At 36.1% G+C, this 23120-nt stretch overlaps 2 protein-coding genes across 3 annotated transcripts; both read right to left on the bottom strand.

Annotated features, from left to right (window-relative positions):
- Positions 1-14906: 14906 nt before the first annotated feature.
- Positions 14907-17196, bottom strand: LOC139840284 (NADH dehydrogenase [ubiquinone] 1 beta subcomplex subunit 10-B-like). Its single transcript, XM_071830545.1, has 3 exons — positions 16809-17196; positions 16691-16721; positions 14907-15193 (listed from the first exon to the last, which is right to left on the bottom strand). The coding sequence occupies exons 1-2, from the start codon at positions 17089-17091 to the stop codon at positions 16696-16698; spliced, it is 309 nt and encodes a 102-aa protein (XP_071686646.1). The 5' UTR covers positions 17092-17196; the 3' UTR covers positions 14907-15193; positions 16691-16695.
- A 2200-nt stretch (positions 17197-19396) lies between these two features.
- Positions 19397-22905, bottom strand: LOC139844414 (uncharacterized). Of its 2 annotated transcripts, none has more exons than XM_071834644.1 (12): positions 22792-22905; positions 21805-21971; positions 21630-21667; positions 21432-21540; positions 21317-21340; positions 21149-21217; positions 21024-21065; positions 20846-20942; positions 20520-20574; positions 20254-20429; positions 20048-20096; positions 19397-19963 (listed from the first exon to the last, which is right to left on the bottom strand). In XM_071834644.1, the coding sequence occupies exons 1-12, from the start codon at positions 22841-22843 to the stop codon at positions 19639-19641; spliced, it is 1203 nt and encodes a 400-aa protein (XP_071690745.1). In that variant the 5' UTR covers positions 22844-22905; the 3' UTR covers positions 19397-19638. The 2 variants fall into 2 exon arrangements, with proteins under 2 accessions (XP_071690745.1, XP_071690746.1); XM_071834645.1 differs by having other exon boundaries at positions 19397-19957.
- Between the last annotated feature and the right edge of the window lie 215 nt (positions 22906-23120).

Genomic DNA, 23120 nt, shown 5'->3' with positions numbered 1-23120 from the left:
AACTCTTGATCAGTTATGGGCCTACTAATGCACTCCTTATGATCATGCCCAAACACAGCACAATGTGAGCAAGCCTTAGGTTTCCATGATTATTCCACCTTAACTTGCTTTACAGTTTTAAGTTTCTGTTCAGCATCATGATAGTGTATAACTATCTCATCTGCACACCCTTTACTAGCATCCACTTCCACCATAACCCTTGCAAAACCAGCTCTACCATTACCTCTGTGACACATATTTGCAGTAATAGAATCCATTAGTAATGGTTTACCTATTCTGCTAGCTAAAGTGCTAATACCCTTAACACTCCAAGCCTCAAGAGGAACATATTTGCAGTAATAAAGCTGCTACTTACCTCTAGGCTTTCAGCTGTTATACCCACTGTATAAAATTTAATTATCAATTATCAGTAATTATAATAAAAAATAAAAATAATAAAAATAAAATAAATAAAGATGATTAAAAAAGCCACCTACCTACCTCATCATAATACAAACAAAGGAATTGCGATGGTTGGGCGGTGATATCAATATTACATTATAAAGTGATTCTTCAACAAATAACAATCAATTCTTTAGTAATATCAAACAAACATACAAATCCCTACAAAAATCCCAAATAAAGAAGAAAAAAGATGAAAAATAATGAAAAGAAGCAAAGATTGTGGTGTTACGAACTTACGGTGGTGTTGCCGGTGACCGGTCCGACGGAAATTGTGACTTCCGATCGGAGAGATGGTAAAGATGAAGATGTTTAATGGAGATGGCTGAGGATGAAACCGACGATGTTTAAGGGTATTTGTGTCTTTTATAGATTCAAGGATGCTTGGAATTTAATTCCATCCCACTTCTAATGGAATGAACATTCTGTAATCGAAGGAAAATTCACATTCTGTGGAATTGAATTCTTTCAACTCTTGGCAGCCAAACACGATTTTTACTGAAATTTGATTCCAATTCCGGCTGGATTCCGCTCAAATCAGTGAGCCAAACAGACCCTTAGTGTTTATGAATTTAGGTAAAATGAATAAGAGGGTAAGGCGGAGAAGAAGGTTAACAAGCAAAGAAAAAACAAAAGATAATTATATTGCATGTGACGAAATTTGACGGAAAAATATTAACGTTCATCACTGTCGGGGTCATCTGTGTTACAATTGTAAACGTTAAAGTAATTGAGATGAAAATTTAAAAAAGAAAAAAAAAACATTTCCCCAACTAAGATTTAAATAAATATTTATCTTTATTAGAATTAGATTGTTCGAAGATAGATCGGTATCTTCTTTTATATCATGATGAAACTATATTATTTGAATGTGAAAAATTCACAGTAAATAAAATTTGGATAAAATTATGTGCTTGATGTGTGACATTTGTCGTATATTGTATATAAGTGACATTTTTTACAATTTTCATCTTGATCACTTTAATGTCTACAATTGCAACACGGATGATCACAATAGTGATGATTGTTAACCTTCTTCTCCGCCTTACTCTCTTATTCATGTTACCCAAATTCATAAACACTAATTTTTAGATTTAATACTACCAATTATGATCCAAATCTAAAATAAAATCAAATTCATATTAAAAGTCCTAATCAATTTAATGACAAATTATGACATCAGCAATACTACCACATCATGACTATAAATGGACCACTTTAGCAATCACAAATAAGAAATGACATCGCTATAAGCACGACCTAAAATCACTAAGTAATATTGTGCTATGAAACATGTATTTGTTTGATGTTGTTAACTTAACGCTACTAGAAAAGGTGAATATCTCATTAAGAAAAGTAAAAAAGACCTCTTGTGACTTGTATATATATATGCAATAATTGACGGGACCATTAACTGACATTATTGTGAAGGATTAGCATCATGCATTTGATATAAAGTGAGAGATCCATATAATTTCAAAAACATAAGGACTAGCAGTATAATTTCACTTAAACAACAGGGATTAACAATATAATTTGCTCTAAATATACACTTGCAGCATTGAATTTACTTTACCTTAACCATGCACAGTGTCATGGCGAATACAGAATCAAAACTCAATGGGGTCATGAATTTTTTTTTTCACAACTAAATATATTTGATGGATAATTTAGCAGTTGTTTACCTCTAAAAATTGTGTATCCAAAAAATATATGGGTCCTGTATTAAAACTTAGTGGTGTCTATACAATTTGAAAAGTTTTTCGGCAAAAAAAATCCAAAATAGCGGGGTGGACCCCACTCCTCATTGCCTAGCGTCGCCACTGCACAGTGTGCACACCTTCAAACCTGGAAATTTGGTGCAAAATCAATGCCACTTCTTGGAATCTTAAAAAAGTTTGAAACACGTCTTCAAATAGAGTTCTCAGCATTATAACTGTACATCAAAACCAAAGCTTCAAATTTTTACAATAAGCAAACGGAGTTCCATATCCCTTTTCTTGTTGTAGCAATAAATAAACTCATTTAGGAAAGGTATTGATTTAAACTTCATGTTTTTTATTATGTTTTAGACCGATTTATTTACACACATTTCATATTAATTGAATTTAAGCTTCTTGTTTATCATTTCAAATTGGGAAAAGTAAATGAAAATGCATCGAACTTTCACACAAATCCTATTGTATGCATCATACTTTCAAACTTCCTATTGTGTGTATTGAACTTTACATTTTGCCCTATTGTATATAGTGGTTACCTTTTACTCCAGGTTGCCGGTTGAACTTGATGACGTGTCATTAAATAATGAATTAATTTTATTTATTTTACATTATATAACTGATATCTGATTTCCCCTCCCCCCTTTCAACCAATTACCCCCAAATCAATTTTGCCCCAAATGCTTTTAAGTACTTGAATGACAGAAATCCTAAATCTTGGTCAAGGGTTTTTTTTGCAGTTGATAGAGGGTGTGAGGCAGTGGAAAATGAGTTCAGTGAGTGTTTTAACTCTGTTATTGTTAACATAAGACATAAGCCTATAATAACTATGTTAGAAGCTATTAGGGTTATCATTATGGAAAGGATGAATGTAACGAGAATGCTTGCACAGCATTGGGTTAGTGATATAGCACCAAATATTGTGAAAAACTTGAAGTTATGAAGGACCAACACATGTATTAAACACAACACTTTATTCTTTTTCAAGTTATTCTCCCTTATTAAAACTGTAGTTAATTGTATCTTCTTTTAGGTATTGGCAGGCACACTTTGCAGGTGGATATGAGTATGAGGTAAGACATAAGACTGAGGCCTTCAAAGTTGATGAAAAAATGAGAACGTGCAGCTGCAGAATGTGGCAATTATCTGGTATTCCATGCCCTCATGCTTGTTCTGTTATTTTTGCTCTTAATAAGTCCCCAGAAGACTATATCCCTGATTGGTTTAGAAGGAAAATGTACACGAGGGCTTATAGTACTTATCTTAAGCCAGTGGGTGGAATGTCAACTTGGGTCCCAAATGAATTGAACAAACCTTTACCACCAAAACCAAGAATCATGCCAGGCAGGCCCAAAAAAAAAAGAACAAGAGCAGCTCATGAGAGTGTTCCTGGGGTGAGGATATCAAGGGCTGGTTCATCTATGACTTGTGGAAATTGTGGTGAAGATGGTCACAATAAAAGAGGTTGTAAAAATGAACCAAAGGCAAAAGCTAGTAAAGTCTCTAAACCTGTTGGCAGGTGTGACGACCCGAAAATTTTTGACCAAATTTAAACTTAATTTTACATGGTTCTAACACGATAAGCAATGTTGAAGTCTCGAAATTTTGGAACTATATTCATGTAATCAATTACCCTTTGACTATGCTCGACGATTCACGAACATTTATGTGTATATAGATATGTATATATAATATATAAGTTTATATTTTTTTAATAATAATATCATTATTTTACAAAGTGATAAAATATAATATTAACTTAGTCGTAAAACGTTTTGAATTTAAAATAATATTATTATAATATATATTGGTAAATAACGAGACGTCGATTTATAGAAGTAAATGACCAAAACGCTCAAATGAGTAAGTTATACTTTGAGTGGGATAATTTTTCTTTGATTTGAGTCATGTTATTGATAAAGGTACATTACATGAAACGTAAAGTACCAGTTTTCTAAGCGTACGAAAATGCGTTCGAAAAACCGGAACCGGTACGTAAGTCGAGCGTCAACGTACAATTCATCGGTGTAAAAATTATAAATCAATTATACACGAGAATATAATATAATATTTAATTAATTCTAAAGATTAAATATTAATATATATATTTATGTTAAATAATAGTGTCGGTAGAGATTTTTAATCAAATATTGAGCAATAATAGAAGCTCATGCGATCGCATGGCTTCTTCCCTTGCCTCCCATGCGATCGCATGAGGGGTTAGGTGGAGTCATGTACTATAAATTCGAACGTCTGCAGTTTGTGAGATGCATTCTTCATCAAGCACTCCTAAATCATTATTATTTATTTATTTATTTATTTATTATTATTATTATTATTATTATTATTATTATTATTATTATTATTATTAATAATAATATTAAGTTTATTAATTTTATTAGTATTAGTATTATTAGGAGCGATATTATTAGTGTTATACATAAAATACTACGACGAGGTCATGGACAAGTTATTTCAAACGTGTTTTACGAGCGGGATAGAGCTAAGGAAAATATGGGTTATAGTTATGGAGATTATGGGTATTGTTCGGGGGTTTTGCTCGTGAGTCAAACTAGTGTTTATCATCTCCGTTGCGTCTACGTACTTTTCTGCAATATTGAATCACAATATTGATACGTAAGCATTTATATCTTATCTTTTATATATTAATAGTGTACCCATGTCTAGTGCTCGAGTATATATGTTTATGTGCTTTAATTTTGTCGTTAGATAGTTTATGATGAATCACGAATTTGATACATATGTTATTGATAAAAGGTATATGATATGCATGTCGTTGGAAAGCTATCGAAAAATTAATAATTTTTCATTTAGAAATCGCGTGATTTCGATGAACGGATTAAAAGATATGGTCAACTGAATTATGGTTAACGTTAATTGAAATTGTGTTTGAAATTGTGGATTAATATTTAAACAACTTGTCTATGAGAGTGATAAATTGGATTTTTAGATATTACTAATCGAGTAAATGAATTTCTATATAAGGGACGTTTTATTTTGTTGATCAATTGTCAAAGTTGACTGTCTTATCATGTTTTAAAGCTTTATAAACACTATAATCTGATTTTACAAGTATTGGAAAACTATGTGAAATAGTCAAGTATGTTCGATTGCCATGATAATTCAAATATAACATAGCTCCTGAAATAAATAATGTTTTGAATTTGATAAACTATAAATTCGTTCAATTATCAAGACTTATACTATGTTAATAGACATGTATAGATTTAAAGATCATATTGTGTCAGATTAACTTTTGAGATGACTTTTGTATGTCGGTCTCGAACATTAGGATTGTGATACGCTATGACCTGGCCTAGCTTGTTAGACATGTATTGACCAACATATGTTCTCTAGGTTGAGATCTATTTTGCATTCCGAGTTTCGGTCACATTTCGATGAATGAATTTATGTGCTTCTAAGGTGAGTTTCATTTGCTCCCTTTTTAATTGCTTTTGCAATCTATATTTTGGGCTGAGAATACATGCACTTTATTTTAAACGTAATGGATACAAGTATATACTAAATTCTACACCGAGTTTGAACTAAAAATCTCTTAGCTTTGGTAACTAGTAACTGCCGGTTATAAGAACTGGTGGGCGCGAGTAGTTATATATGGATCCATAGGGCTTGATATCCCCGTCCGAGCTAGAGCACTAGCCTTTTAACGGACATATGCTATTTGAGAAGCGTACACGTTGGTTTGCGTGTATTATTAAGATGATTATACAAAGGGTACAAATTATATATACGTTAAGTTTAGTTACCATGGTGCTCAATTTCGTAGAATATTTTGATAAACGTTTCTGGATGAAACAACTGAAAACTTGTGATCCACCTTTATATACAGATTATGCGCAACATTAAAACTATGAACTCACCAACCTTTGTGTTGACACTTTTAAGCATGTTTATTCTCAGGTTAATAGAAGTCTTCCGCTGTTTGCTTATATGTGATACAAGCTATGTGCATGGAGTCATACATGCTTTATTCGAGAAAACGTTGCATTCACAAAATTATCACCATGTATCTTATTTTGACTGCATTATCAACGGATGTAGTATTGTAAACTATTAATTACGGTGATTGGCAATATGTAGAAATAATCAAACGTCAAAAACCTTGGAATTTGATATTCAATTATGGTGTGCCTTTTCAAAAGAATGCAATGTTTACAAAACGTATCATGTAGAGGTCAGTACTTCACTGTGAAATCGATGAATGATGTATTCGTCCAAAGTGGATTCGGACAGGTCATCACAGCAGGCCAAGGAAAGATGGACCAAACAACTAATGAAGATGGTGTAAGTAGTAAACCTGTTTGTGCAGTTTATGGACCAAACATGTAGTAGTCTTTTGGTGATGTAGTATTTTGGTGATGTAATTTGTAGACTTAAAGTGTCTTTTGAATGGTGATGTAAGCTAATCTTTAAAGTGTCTTTTGTATGTATGGTTGCAATATGGTTGCACCATTTTGTAAATGTATGGTATGTAAACATTGCATCATCATGGTATTTAACAGTTTGAACTAGTTTATTAATTTGTAACTGTTTTACTGCACAAATGTTGGTTCTTTATTGCACAAACTTTGTCAATAACCTGCACAATCAACTATGTCAATAAACTGCACACAATAAACTGCACAAATGTATCTGATTCTTTAACTGCACAAACCAACTTTGTTTACTGCACAAATGTGGAAGCCAAATTTCTCTCATTAATTAAACAACAATCATATTACACAACATAGTTGATCAATCCTTAATTAGCGATGTTACTTAATTACGGATTGAGTGCAATAAGAATGTAATGGAGGATGGAATGTTTGATGATTATTTTGGGCCCCGATGATCGTCTTTCACTTTAACTATCAAGTGATCAACCACCCCGACTCGGTCTTGATTGTTAATTAGCTTAATTCACCTTTGCGCGGTGTAAAAATCCCTTGGGCAAGATCACAAGTGGAAATTACAAAGGCTTAGGCAAAATGGCAGAGAATCAACAACCTATAAATGAGAGGCCAAGCTCTCTATTTATAGTGTTCGAGATAACCGCGATCCGCGGATTGCTTATCCTTCCGCTAAAACTCAGCGGATTGAACCGCAGTCCCCGATTAGTGCGGAAATACAGCTGCTATGCTTATTTTCAGCGGATACTTAATAACTTTGCATTATAATCCGCATAACTCTGCTCTTGGCTTTTGGCAAATAAAATATACATATACAATGCTATGTATATGATCAAGTCCCCCCCAGTTTATTATGATACATTTTCGCGAAGCCAATGCATCATGATAAACTCTAAAAATAAAGAAGTGTTTCTTAAAATATTTCGCAAACAATATTTACTATTTTTTTTACTGCTCATTTATTACCGTTGTTTTTGTGAGGCTCAACACGTAATTACAACGGTAATTTTTCGCCATTCTGTCAAATCAATATGCTGTGACGGCTACAAAATTACCGTTTACACGTTGCGGTAATTTTGGCCGTTTAAATGTAATCATTACCTTTCCATCTTACTCGCCCTACTTCCGATTATAAATAACGCAATAATCCGCATAAAAACTTTACTCTTTCTCTTTCGATTTCATCTGCAATCAAATTCCTCGAATCACAATCGTACCGTGCAATTAACAATTCCAACCTTTAATTTCTTCAATTTTATCATCCCATTTATTTTCCTTATTGCAAATGGCGCCGTCTTCATCTATGCATACTCCCGGAGGCTATGTTTCCTATATGACGGAAACAAAACTTCAAACCCTACAAGAATGGTATCCGCCACTTGCCCAATTTGTTCCTACCGCGCCTGCGGCAGAACAGCGAGCCGATACTCCCCCTAAAGGGATGATTTCTGTTTACGAGGCTGCCATTTCTCAAGGCAACCTTCGATTTCCACTTACCCCCTTTTTCTGCAGTGTTTGCGAATACTATAAGATTGCCATGGCACAGTTGCATCTGAACGCGATTAATAAAATTGTGCTGTTCGAGATGTACTGCAATGCCACCGGCCAGCCACTGCTGCTGAACGTGTTTCGTATGTGCAATAGCCTGGTGCTATACGATGTGGGGTGGTTTTCTTTCCGCAGTAAACTTGGCATAATGACTTCGCCAAAAGATTCAATTGGCAATTGGCGCAGTTTCTTCTTTTATATTAACGACACCGCCTATTTGGACAGTGCTATTCCTAAAGCTTGGTGTACAGAGCTTAATCCCGAGCTCAATGAGAGGCATGTACTCGATGATCTTGAGAATGACACTCTCAAGACACTAAAAAACGCAGGCCTAATTCTACGAGCTTATTCGAATGTACCACTGTACATTGGCAGAGTGTCAATTCAATGGCCATGGAGCGACCATGATGCGCTTTTGGTTGACCAATCAAAAAATGGTATGCTGCTGAAATTTATCGCAATATATTAGCATAATACACTTACATTTTTCGCAATATTTTCGCTTTGCATCACACTATGCGCTTTTATTTTTACAGTGGTTGCACTTGACCTTATCATGAGGTCCGCTGATATAAGCAGGTTTAGCCCAGTCCGTCGCCTAAAGAATGGCGACGGTGACATTATTCTTATTGATGAACCGATCATCAATACATGTTATATTGCTGGAGGCGAGGACCGCGGCAAGCGTAAGGTTGCGGAAACTACTCCCACTCCACGCAAGAAACGCCTGCGCTCTCATTCTGAACAAGAAGCAAGTAAGCAAATGCTATTTCGCAGTATTTATTTTATTACGCATTGTTTGTTTTAGCATAAACTTGCTATATTTACTTATCTGTTTACAGCTATTCTTCCAGAGTCATCCGCTGAAGCTACACCGCTTTACAACATTAGAGGGAGAATCCCTACAAATGTTCTTAATGAACCCGGAAATGAAGATTTATCTCTTCCATCTGACGCAGAAACGTCCAACCAGGAAGAGGAAGGAGAAGCTGATACGGAAGAAACTGCAGCAGCAAATCGGGCCTTTAGACTATACCAAAGGCTTTATAAATTTGTTCCTGAAGAAACAAGGGAGCAATATCGCAAATTGTCTTATCCCGAGGCTGCCAGACAACGACTACATAATTACTACAATGCAATTTATCTGACAGTCGACAGCATGGAGCGTTTCACCGAGATGTCAGACGAGTATGATAAAGCAGTGAAAGCCGCCAATGCACAAGAGAGAAGGGCGCAAAGGGCTGAGACGCGTCTTGAAAAGGTGATAGAAGAGAACGCCAAACTCAAAAGAAGGACATAAGTCGCGGAACATGAGTTCGTACAGCTAGTCAAGTATCTCCCAACATTCGCGGATAAAGTGATGGACTCCAAGCCAGTCACTGAAAAATTTCAAACATATGCTCAAGCAGCAAAGCTTGCCACTCGCTGCGAGTGGTATGATTTATTATGCAAACTTGGTGATCTTTCGCAACCTCTTCCTTCTGACTTGGCGAAAGAAATATGCGCCACCGATGATGCTCGCGAAATACTCGAGAGGGCGAAGAAGGAGGTTGAGAAAATTAGCATACCTGTCCTTGAGGAGCTCAGTCAGCGTGAAGGCGTTTCATTTGCAGATATTAAAGCATTAGAACTTTAGTTTTGCCTTAACTAATTTGCTTTTGAATGTATTTTCGCAATTACGAATTGCGTTTGTTGTAAGAATCCGCGTTGCGTACACGCTTAATATTAATCACTTGTTCACAGTTCGCAGTTGCAACTTCTTTTATTTATATAGCACTTTTTTATCAATATTCATAACACGGACTTGTCCTTTGCGATTTCCAACTTTTATTATTGTGCACATAATAAATGTGTACTTTTGCGAAACAATCTGTATGCGTATATACTTATACGTTATGAATCTTATAAGTCCGCCATAATGATCCTTAGGCAAATTTAGCATTGCGAAGCATCTAAGTATTGGCAAGATCAAATACTTAGGAAGTGTTATCCTTTCACAATTATTTTCAAATTAACACAAGTGGGCAATTTCATCACTTGGTTTTTAGCAAACTATTCCGCAATGCAGTGTTGCATTTTCATAACACTTAAGCAGGCTATGCTTTGCGAAAATCATGCCACCTTACTTAAAATATCCGCAGAACAAACATTAACTTAGTGTTGTAAAAGACAAGTAATCGCATTCTGCGAAATAAGCACTACGTGTGGTCACATACAGTGTTTTCGCTTTGTAAAGAAACAATTACTAACACTGAAATTAACTTTGCTTTATTCATTATTATTTCGCATTCGAAACATAAACACGACTATGATATTCGCAACTTAATACCATGCATTTATGAATTTTGCCTTAGCATCTTATTACAATTTTTTTTTAAATTTTCATACTACTCAGGATTAACTGAACGTCCTTCAACACACAAATTCGCATTTGCCATAATCATGGCGCAGAATGACTCCACTTCTGCAGAAATCAGCGTGCCAATGCCCTTGTTGGCAAAAAATTTTAGCATACCGTGTATGGTAGATGGTATAGCGCCAAACATGCGCAAAGCTGTGCGCCCAAGTATCATATTGAATCGCGATTGATTTCGCATTATGTACAGATTCAATAAAGCTTGGCGCCTTAGCGACTCATCGCTGTCATCAACTAACTCCATTTGTAATTCCAACTGCCCAACGGGCCAGGATGACTCTCCTGATAACCCGGCAAGTGAAACCGCAGTAGGTTTCATCAAAGCTTGAATGTTCGAGGGCAACTTGCTAAAGCGTTGTTCGTACATGACGTCGACACTACTACCCGTGTCCACATGTACCTTCATTATCATTATTCCAGTATTTGCAACGCAACATGAAACCACTACAGGTTTACCATCATCCGCGGTCAAAATTGCAGGAGGAAACGTAATAGAAGGACATTTCCAACTGACAATCTGTTCTGAAATTTGCATTACCGACGTTTCGCCCTGCACTTCTACCACATTGATTACCTGTATTCCGCGCTGATTTTCTTTTTTGCTCACCATTTTTACTCCCAGATTTTTTACTGCGGGAGCCTTTCGCTCAACCGCATTTGACGCATTCGAGGTGTTAGCTTCTGTAGGCATTATAATCGCATTCGCGGTGTTTTGTGCGATTAAATGGTCCAGTTTGCCTTGCTCGTACGCTTCTGCGATGAATTCCGCCAAATCTCTGCAACGATTGGTGTCATGACCGTAATCGTCATGGAAAACACAAAATTTTGATCTATCGCGCCTGCTATTTTCTCCCAAAGGCTGCGGATCAGGAAAAGACTTAGCAACTCTTTCTTGCAACAAAATTTCCTTGGGCGTTTTTGTTAACGTCTGAATGATGTTGAATGATTCATTGCTCCACTTTCGCGTAGAATAGCGATCACGGCAGCCATATCCATGGTTATCATTTTGGCCTTGAAACCTGTCATTTCGCTGGTATCCACCGCCGCCATTTCTTCGCGGAAAACCTGATCCGCGGTAATTATCACTGTTACCATCGCGAAAAGAGTCATTGTCATCTCGCCAACTTTTGTCTCTACCCCATCCATACGCAGGGGTTATATTGCTATCCTCTCCACCGCGGAGATAATCATATGTTTCATGTTGAACTTTTGCAAAATTTGGCGGAACGTCTCTTCGCAATCTCCGCACAAGAGTAGGATGTCGCTGTGGGTTAATAGCATGCAAAAAACCAGAAATTTTCTGATCTTCATTCAACCGTGGAATTTTTTGGCACTCATAAATGTATCGCGTGAGTAATGCGTTCAAAGTCTCCTTGTTGCCTTGCTTAATATCGTGACATTCTATGTGCGTCTTTTTCTGCGGTAATAGATTTTGAAACTGCAGCAAAAAAATTTCGCGCAAATCTACAAAGCCAATGATACTGCGAGATTGCAAACTATGAAACCATTCCCTTGCTGACCCTTGCAAGGCCATGGGGAATACCCTACACGCGACTGGTTCATCCCAGTTATAAGTGCTTACTACGCCTTCGAAGCGTTGCAGAAAATCCAAAGGATCAGTTAGACCCGAATAAACTCCCAGAGTTGCCGGCACGATCGGCGGAGAAACAATTGGATAGTCAGAAATATGCTGGGCAAACTTGTCCGCAGCAGTAGTGATTTCTGTTGCCTTCTTTGTGCGAGTATCTGCATTCTCCGCACAAAACTTGGCAAGCATGTCTTGCAAAAAGTTTGGCTGATCAAACTTATGTTGCATGGACTTTGGCGCAATGCTTCTAAAAGCATCCGCCAAAAAATTCTGAGCATTCTCTCTGCAAGCAGCGTCAGATGTGTCAACTTCTTCCCCATAGCGAGGGAAAGGTGTTGGTGGTCGCTTTCACTTAACTTGTGAATTTTTAACAAACTCGTCTACGCTGTCCGAATCATCAGAAAATTCGCTCTCTTCTCTTGGTGCTTTTGCCATTTTTGATTTATATGTAGAATTCAAATGAATGCGGTCTTCTGCATTGTCACTGTCGCTATCATTATGCTCAAGAACTAGACGATCAACTTGTGATCCTGAATCATTCAATGGCCATAAGTAAGTGCGCGGTATGCGAGATTCACAATTACGCTTAGCATCTCTCTTAGCTTGCTCAATTGCAGTACCAACAATTTTGTCAGTTCGCAGACTAGATTTTCCAGACAAAGCTTTTGGTCGCTTCCCATCAGCGATTATTTCATTGCGATTTTGCAGCAAAGTTCTTCGCGCAATCATTTTTTCAGCAGCAACTTCTGGCTGCAAATCACTAGCATTGTTTTCAGCAGGTGTTTTAGCGATCGGTTCTTGAATCGATTTTCCCGCTGTTATACTAGCATTTGTTTGCAATGGAAATATCACAACGTTCTGCGAATCACCGGGCAGTGCATCAGCATTCGCAGAAACGCCAGCTTGCTTTGCATTTGTCATCGCGATTGTCGGGCAGATCGACTGATTGCGTATTCCAAAAGCACCTTCAAATCATCACAACAAAAAGAACACGATTGAAATTAAACCGTCGAATTAATTGTTTAACTTCATAAAATAAAAAAATTTCAGTTTAATTCATAAAACGGGTCCCACGGATGGCGCCAATTGATCAATCCTTAATTAGCGATGTTACTTAATAGCGGATTGAGTGCAATAAGAATGTAATGGAGGATGGAATGTTTGATGATTATTTTGGGCCCCGATGATCGTCTTTCACTTTAACTATCAAGTGATCAACCACCCCGACCCGGTCTTGATTGTTAATTAGCTTAATTCACCTTTGCGCGGTGTAAAAATCCCTTGGGCAAGATCACAAGTGGAAATTACAAAGGCTTAGGCAAAATGGCAGAGAATCAACAACCTATAAATGAGAGGCCAAGCTCTCTATTTATAGTGTTCGAGATAACCGCGATCCGCGGATTGCTTATCCTTCCGCGAAAACTCAGCGGATTGAACCGCAGTCCCCGATTAGTGCGGAAATACAGCTGCTATGCTTATTTTCAGCGGATACTTCATAACTTTGCATTATAATCCGCATAACTCTGCTCTTGGCTTTTGGCAAATAAAATATACATATACAATGCTATGTATATGATCAATAGTCATATTGCCATTACATAAAACCTACATTACATACCGAATCATTTTAAACTAAGAATACAAATTGTGATACTTAAGAAAACAATAATTACTATCATAACTAAGAACAACCTATTACACACTTTTAGCTTCCTCTTGATATTGACCAATTCTTGAGTGACATTCTTATCATCAGCTGCACCATTATCATCATCATGGACTCAAGGTGAGATTTAAACTTCATAATTTGCAAATGCATCTTGTACATCAAATCTTTGTAGTGTTGGTTTGGTAGTTCTTCATCAATAAAGGTGAAGACTTTACATTTTCTTTGTTTATCCTGCGGCAAAATCGAATCAGAATTAAACCAAAGAAAAAAAAATTAGGGCAAAATTAAGACTTACATGAGTTGGGCAACTTATGAATCTTCTTGCTGGATTTGCTTCGGTCCACGCAATTCTTTCGTATAATCGATGTCCACAATGACAGAATTCAACAGTTGGGGTTTGATTTGTTGTGATGTTCCTGGAAGAGGATGAAAAAGATGCCATAATTTAGGGATTTAGGGATTTAGGGCAAAATTGATTCGGGGGTAATTGGTTGAAAAGGGGGAGGGGAAATCAGTTATATAATGTAAAATAAATAAAATTAACTCATTATTTAATGACACGTCATCAAGTTCAACCGGCAACCTGGAGTAAAAGGTAACCACTACATACAATAGGGCAAAATGTAAAGTTCAATACACATAATATGAAGTTTGAAAGTATGATGCATACAATAGGATTTGTGTAAAAGTTCGATGCATTTTCATATACTTTTCCCTTTCAAATTTTGTGTTTCTGATTTCGTTTCGATTATACTTGTTTATATGAGTTATTTCCAGAATTTTTTACTCGGAATTTAATCAATGACTGTATGACATATGAAATATCTTCATATTTACGAATAGAACACTTCCATTATGTGAAGTATCTCGGAAATGTGATGCTTATGGTGATCGTGGATCACCCAGACCCGAAAGGTAAAAACACAGACATCTTAAAAAAATGATTCATTGCCGATTAATGCAATAAAATCCGATTCCTGCAGTGTATCCTATAAACGATCCTATAAATAAATAAACATAAATAAAAATACATCGGAATAAAATGAAATGTCTAAATTATTCCAAGATAACAATATCTCAGTAATTCAGTATGATGGAGTTTGCAGTAGAAATAATATTAGCCCAAGATATAATCATTACAACAAATTTGACACATTCCAAACTGAAATTGCATGAATACCAATCAAAGAGGTAGAGTATGATATAGTTTTTATTATCGAATTATAGCCTCAAGATCCATGATTTAGGATCCGGATCCAAGTATCCGACGGAGTACAAATGTTAAACATAGCATGAACATAAAACAGAAGACACACAACTAGTTTCAGAAACTCTAGCCTTTCCAAATTGTACATGCATTATCACAAGACAATTCAACACCACCTGCCAAAATTCAAAATTTTGATTAGTATGCTACAACTAGTCATAGATTTAAGTAAACATTTAATGCATTTTAGCACTCTCAATATGTAAATTATCAATCTAGAATTTTAGTTCAAGGGTAAAACCTAGTACTTGACCAATTCAAATTAGACGAGTACATCACAGATTCTAAACAAACATCTGTTGTGATGAGTTAACATAACCAAGCTGTGACTTCAACTTTGAATCACGATTCTTATTACAATGTGTGTGATGAGTGAACCTAACCAAGTTGATGCCTTGTCGACAGGTGATCCTTGCGCCTTGTTTGATCTGATTACAATGTGGGTTTTCTTAGTGAGATTTCTCTTAATTAGGTTTTAACGAGCTATCTTATTTTCTTAACCCTAATTTCCTGTTCATCTATTTAAACGTTTTTTCTCAATACTAACGGTATGTCAACAAAGCGACTAACAGTTCTAAAACCTCACGAAATCAATACTGAAGTGTAAGAAACTTGAAGCTGAATTGATGTTTAACTAAAGATTCTAAGGTTTTCAAATCAGCTATTGGTTCAGTTACGGACTTCTGCAGTTGTTGAACTAATACTTTTTTTTTTTTAACAACAGTTTGGGATCACCCAGGGGGACTAAACCACCCACACGTTCATCTCCCGCAATTACATAACCCGCCACAACTGCTGCCCATGAGAAAATCCAGCCCAATCCGAGGGCATGGGCGGTAGAATCCCCCTCCCCCACTGCCCCCGTAAAGGGATGTGCGGAAGGCACCCTTGGGTGAAATTCAAGGGTTAAGGGGCAACCTTGTGTTCAATGTTGCACCACACTGGAGTCGAACTCTTGACCTGTTGCTAAGAGAGGTAGCCAGGTAGGCCACTTCCACATGAGCTACAACACAAGGTATACTAATTTCCATGTTGAATACTTTTAGTATGTAAATAAAGTATTTGTGATTTATGAGTATTTTATGCATTATATGCGGCTCACCAATACCCTCATAGTCACATTAGCGCCACAGCCTTCAACCCTTTCCACCTACCGCCTTTGGGCCCTTACAACCTCATAGTTCATATCGCCTTTTTAAACCAACCATGCAATATACAGACTACGGAGTAAGTAGATAAGCATTTTTGCTTTTGGTACTAGAAAAAGTGTTGGGCATGCTTGCAGGCCCTAAAATCCTAAATATAGGTAACACAAGCATTTCAATAATCAACATCCTAAATAACCTGCTAGCACTGTTGTAACATTGGTGAAAATAAAAAGTGTGTTTCCATAAAGCTATCTCCTTTCAAAGCGTTATGATAATAAGTATAAATAGAAGCATGATAAAAACACTCCAAACCCTAAAAAACACTGCAAAATTGCAGCTTGGGCAAAAAACCTTTTGTTGCTCTGTATCAAAACTTATTAATATTAACTAAATAGTCATCCACAATCAACATACCACTCAAAACCCTAAAAAACAAACATAATCTTCAGCTGAGAAAAAAAATACCGTAATCACTCCACGCTAGCAACCTTCGGGCCTGCAAAATTGAAAGAAATTAAGTCACGGACTGATAAAATATATTACATTAATTAGAAAATAAAATAAATAAAAAATGGAGAGTGACCGTGTTGATCTGGATGACGGCCATCTTTACCCCAACCAATACCACGAGTAGAATCCATGTACTGCTCAACGAGATGACGACATTTTTGGAGATGATTAACTCCTTCAATTCGATAACACCAACGCAGTTTATCGCGAAGTATTTTTGAGGTTTCGATGTCGATCCATTTCTCACGAACAAGATGTTCCCTCATTTCGATCATCGCAACCGGATCCTTGTACGGATTCGCCGGATCGAAATCGGGCGGTTGTTCATCGAACACTACTTCCTTCTTCCTACCCATTTTCGTTTGGATTGATTGCCTGTGAATTTGGGGATTTTTATTTGTTTCGGACGATACCCTAGTGATAGGTGTTTCTTATTTGCACCTTAGCTAGTGCCTGGTAGGCTGGTAAGCTGAGTAAACGAGCCAAGTCAAGCAAAACTCAAGTTAAATTAATTAAGTTGCAACGCTAACTCGTTCGAGTTCGAGTTTTAGTTCGAGTTCGAGTTCGAGCTCGTTTAATAGGTGCTATATTTTTGTTACTGGTATTATTTAATTATATTAAATTTATTTATTATAAATATTTATGTATTTTTTATATGTTATATAATCTAATATAAAATAAAGAGTTTCAAAATATATCCAAACACTTGAGCTCATTTATGCTCGGCTCACTTAGGCTCGACTCCACTTGACTCGAATTACCTCGCGAGTAGCTTAACTCATTTACAGCTCTAACACTGGTAATGTATTTTAGTGGCTATCATTTTAAAGGTATTGGATGTATTTAGTGGTTAAGGTTGTACGGTGTGTATACATAAACTATACTAGCAAAGTAGCAAAAACATTTTCGTTTAAAATGATTAACTTTAGTTCTAGTTGTACCTCTCACATACCAAATATAATTGAGGAATTAAATCACAATCATATAGTAATGATGCGCATACTAGCATACTTCGTATACACGCATCACACGTGACCTGCACGTGCTTAACAACGCATCGTCTATGGCATACTGAGCAAAAACGCACAAGTGTCCCGCCTGCACTCACAGACAGCGCAAAAAGCCAGAAGCAGGATACGTACATAACCTGTTAGCGCATCCGAAAAGATGCGCTCACATGACCTTCATCATTAGCGCAAAATGAGGGCCGCCAAAAAGCTGAACCAACGAATACAACGTACAGATTGCGAGCAGAGCGTTAAGCCAATAAAAGATACCTCAGATGGTGGCACGCTCCCAACCATTGTTCGACCAACGGCAAGCATTGCAGACTGCACGACAGCTGTCAAACTGCGCTAGGACCACTTATGTTTTTCCGGCTTTAACCGACCAAATAGTACAACGTGGCAAAAGCATGTTCCCTTTGTCCTATTACGTGGCACTACAACACAAAGTGACAAAGGAGTGCAGCTATAAATAGGGCATCAGGCCCTCAACTTGAAAGATTTTCAAGAATCACAAACGATTATAAAATATTCATTCTCATCTTCATCAATCAAACCCGCGCTACCGGACTCTAAACCTCATCTTAATCTCTACTTTGGGTACAGGGTACGTTATGTGAACATAAACCCTAAATACCACCCTCGAGCCATCAATTACCGGCTAACCCGACGATAGTGGGTCGACGTTTAACCACCATGGTGAGACATCATCTCACACTAGGTTTATTCACTGCTAAACCGAACCGGTGAGTTAAACTAGAATGACCCTTAAATCCCCCTCATTTGTTGACTAAGTGTAGACCGAACGCCATATGTTTGATCACATATATTGAAGTATATGACCTTAAAAAACTAATCAAAATGTGAAACTGGTGATATTAACTGTTGATCATTCAACACTCAATTGGTCTATATCTAAAAGATAATGCATAATAACCGAAAAGGCAGAGGCCCATAGTGGCGTGTGGCGAAAGGAGTGCTCTATAGAGTGCTTTGAAATGCTTGATGGCTATTTTTTAAAAGTGCAACCCTTTGTGATAGGAATATAGATTCTGCTCTATTTTAGCAAAAGTTTGCATATGTATCGGTTTGAGCTCATTATTATATCAGCATGTCTAAAGAAAGGAATTAAAAGTATTATGTATCACACTTTATTGTTATCGAGTCATACCAAGTAGTGTGATATCTTGGCTTATAGGTTTAGCCTTGAGCATTGTTCTTTAGTTGAATACTTAACATTACCCAACCAGATCATGTTTCTAACTTCCACTATTTAGATACATTTACTTGTTGACACGTAATCAACATCTTACGCCAACTCCAACTTTATTTTGTTTGAATTCACATCCCAGGTTATTGGTGTTTACTTCTGATTCTGAACATTCCTTAAAGCAAAAAACAGAAAGAGACAGCTACTTGGAAAAGAAGAGTTAACGGACAAAGAAATGCCCCATTTGATGCTTTTACAACACTTTCGATATATGTTGTCACCAATATATAGAAAATAACATATACAAGCGGATCTAAATTGACCCCTATTAAAAGGGTACAACGGGTCACCCCAATCTGATACATTTAAAAATTATTCAATTTAACTACTTGTTCTTTAGTGTATTGGGTTTCTAACTAAAAAATCAGTATAATTGGCAATCTGAAGTTGCTATTTAAAATCTTACTCCATATCATCAATTCTAATAACACAAAAATATAGCTATAGTATGCATCAATACATCATTTGTTCACCTAGTTTTCTCACCAACATGCAAAAAAAGAAAGCCATATTCCCACAAGTATACCTGGGCGTTCAAGAAGTAACATATGCCATGTTGTTGCAGGTCAAATTCATGATTTATAAGCATGTACAAAAATCTCTTCATGTAGCAACACGTTTGAAAAACTTCACTCTCTTCGCATCTTTACATTAACACTGATTTCTTTGTACGTTTTCACTTTCTTGGCTGCTTCACGTACAGGCCTCGAAAGAGATGCTTTTTTAACATCTTGAGGCTTTTGGTCATGAAAAGAATCACCTTCCTTATCTTCCTCACTAGAATTAGACTTAGATGGCAGAGGCACAGGGCTAGAATCATTGACTTTGACTTTATCATCTTCAGGCTGGAAAGGTAGACTATCGCCTGCATGATCTATCTTTAAGTGGTCTGCAACGGGCTTTGGTTTATCGAGTTCAAACCTTGCAGACTGCCTTCTAGTGTGTAGCCTGTAACTAAGTATACAAATGTGACTTTGTCATTAACAAAAGAAAGTATAGTATAAACTTTAGAGCCATGAGTAATCACTGATGACAAACCTTCTAGTACTATTCGTGTCATTATCTTGAATCTTTCTAGCAGACAGGCCTAAAATCAACAAACAACATAAAAATCCATTTTCAGAATTCAGCTGTTATGTTTAAGAAATAAACCAATTGCATAAAGTAACTAACTTTTAATAAAAATTGACCAGTGTTACAAAAAATCCATTTTCAGTTTTACTCGTGTCATTATCTTGAATCACCTTTTTTATCTTCCTCATTAGATGACAAAGGCACTGAGCTAGAATCATTGACTTTGACTTTATCATCTTCAGGATGGTATGGTAGACTATCACCTACATGATCTATCTCTAAGTGGTCTTTGGTGGGTTTCGGTTCATCGAGTTTAAACCTTGCAGTCTGCCTTCTAGTTTGTAGCCTGTAAATAAGTATACAAATGTGACTTTGTCATTAACTAAAGAAAGTATAATATAAATTTTAGAGCCATGAGTATGCACTGATGACAAACCGTCCAGTGTTACTCGTGTCGTTATCTTGAATCTTTCTAGCAGACGGGTCTAGACCTAAAATCAACAAACAACAAAAATATCCATTTTCAGAATTCAACTGGTATGTTTAAAGTCAACATATTCAACGTTATCAACGCATGAGTCACTACATCAACATTCTAAACATGATCAGATAACCTGAAATCAACAAAACTAAGAGTTGCATACTCTCGATCGATGTTTTTGTAACGTTGGTGGCAACACAATATAATAGACAGATTACAGTTATCTTTTTCGTGAGTTTCAACTATTAAAAATAAAACCGCGACATATAATATATACTTACTGTTGGATTTTTGCCTTATGCTAGCATCATAATCTTTCTTATCATCTCCTTCCGTTGTAGACACTTCTGTTTCCTCTGTTTCAGCTACCTTCTCAGTCTGCAAATAAAAACATAGATATTCACAATGATATAAGAGATCAACATTGAGCACCTTTGCTGTTAATGTTCATTTACTTACCTTACTAGCATTTGCTTGACACATTGTGGTTTTAGCTATCTCCTGAAATAACATCAACTCGGATATCATACGCGTAATAAATAACAAATGCACCTAGTGACATATACAATGAAAAAGCTACTGACCTCGAGCTCTAAATTTTTTGCTATGATCACGGCGTTTTTGCATCCAAGTTCATGCTTTAAAGCTTTTTGCTAAATCAGACGGTAACAGCAACAAAAGGGGGTATGAGTTTGACCATGGTTAGACGTAGGTAGAAGGTCAATTTCCTAGCATTATAACGAATTACTTACCGTTTCCTTGAATGAATTTAGTTCCTACAACACGGAGAAACATATCATGACATATTTAGATGCATCTCACGGAAACAATTAGAACAAATCGACAAACTATTATAAGAAAACAGACCGCTAGTATTTGATGGTTTGACTGAGCAAGTTGTTGATTCTGCTGCTTCACCTTCTGCAGATTGACTCTAAGTTTCTGCACCTCGGCTCCACCTAGTTCAATTATTTTACTGTAGGGATATTAAGGAAATAGCAAAAAATTGAGATTTGGAATCCCTATAGCAGCATGAAGTGGAAGAAAAAAACGACTAAAGGATACTCTTTTTCAGATAAAACTTTCTTAAGGGCTGCAATTTCCTGGAACGCATAAAAGAGCATACTCAATCACTGGTTAAACATAATAATATAAAACAGAAAACTTTATTTCATGAAACAGATTGATTAAAGCCATGAAAGGATGTATCTTATGATCAAATGGTTTTGAAAATATGTACCGTTTGAAGCTTCTCAGTAACCTTGTTTATGGCATCCGAACTTGGCTGTGTTTTATAATATTGGCCCAAAGCAGTAGATCGTGGTAGAACGTTACTAATGTCAGCAAGGGTTTTCCTCCCTGAAACTTTCATTTTACCCTTGGCCACTCCCACCACTTTTGGCTTATCTATTTCAGCCGAATAAATTGTCATAAGCACAAGTAGATTAATAAGCCTGACACACAATAATACAATATATACTTGGAGTAAAATCTCATTCGACCAGCATTTTTGCAATGTACAATGTTCGATCTTCGAAGTTAAAGTTCATAAGCGCGTCAAACATTTTACAAGTTTCACACGCATTAAATATATATGAATACGTTATCAAAATTCATCCAAGGTTATCAATTAAAGCACAAACTATGTTTCTATGTCAATAAATAAAAATAAGCCTTACACCTTAACATCTTCTCAACCAAGGTTTAATGTATTGTGACTCTCGACATCAGATCAATTATATCATCATCTTCCTCTTGCTAGGGCTCAATTATCACAAAATCAAGTTCATAATAACAAAAGCATATACAAAAAAAAGTAAAAAACTGCCAAAAAACGTAAACTAACATAAGATGTAAAAGGAAATATTAAAAACTAAACCTAAGTTATCAATCAAACTGTAGCTACAATTAACGTTACTTACAGTATATTTCATCAACAAACAATAATGAAGATCATATACAAATTGGTAATCCTATTTATATACAAGTGATCCCCTGATTTAATTTGACGAACACTGACATAAAATAGACAATTACATCATGCAGAATCATCAAGTAATTGATAACTCAATCTGGATAAAAATTAATAAGTAAACATGCAGAATCAACAGTATTTGATCACTCAATTTCGGTTAAAATGAAGTAACAAATCACCGAAATCGTAAAAATAGAGTCGAACTATTAGTTAATAAACGGAAAGAATTAGGGATAATGAGCTGAATTGTACCTCTAACAGATACATGATTAGTCCTTGATTCGTAGATCGATAAATCTTCCATGATCTACATAAACCCTAAGTTTTACGATCAGGTTCTGATTAGTCGCGAATCAGAGTGCAAATTAGAGGAGGGAAAATATGTCATTTAAGTAAATGGGCCTACTGGGCTCTTAACGAAACCAAAAAGATCGGAATATATTTCCGTTAATTATAACGGATTATTTAATAATAATAATGGATTACTTACTAGGATGATTCTCACACACACTTTTTTTATCCTCACACATTAATTTAAAGAAATGGAGTATTATTAGAAGAGTAAAAGGTTAAAATAAGTG

This window comes from Rutidosis leptorrhynchoides, chromosome 4 (genome assembly GCF_046630445.1).
Source record: "Rutidosis leptorrhynchoides isolate AG116_Rl617_1_P2 chromosome 4, CSIRO_AGI_Rlap_v1, whole genome shotgun sequence".
NCBI classification, from domain to species: domain Eukaryota; kingdom Viridiplantae; phylum Streptophyta; class Magnoliopsida; order Asterales; family Asteraceae; genus Rutidosis; species Rutidosis leptorrhynchoides.
This window is presented reverse-complemented; position numbering and strand designations above follow the sequence as displayed.

Excerpts from the sequence above, each read along its gene's own strand:
- LOC139840284 (XM_071830545.1), bottom strand. The coding sequence starts at position 17,091 with ATGGGTAGGAAGAAGGAAGTAGTGTTCGATGAACAACCGCCCGATTTC. Across the intron at positions 16,722-16,808 it reads CCGTCATCCAGATCAACACG|GCCCGAAGGTTGCTAGCGTG; the intron begins GTCACTCTCCAT and ends TCAATTTTGCAG.
- LOC139844414 (XM_071834644.1), bottom strand. The coding sequence starts at position 22,843 with ATGGAAGATTTATCGATCTACGAATCAAGGACTAATCATGTATCTGTT. Across the intron at positions 21,341-21,431 it reads CAAACCATCAAATACTAGCG|GAACTAAATTCATTCAAGGA; the intron begins GTCTGTTTTCTT and ends TCCGTGTTGTAG. Across the intron at positions 21,218-21,316 it reads TAAATTCATTCAAGGAAACG|CAAAAAGCTTTAAAGCATGA; the intron begins GTAAGTAATTCG and ends CGTCTGATTTAG.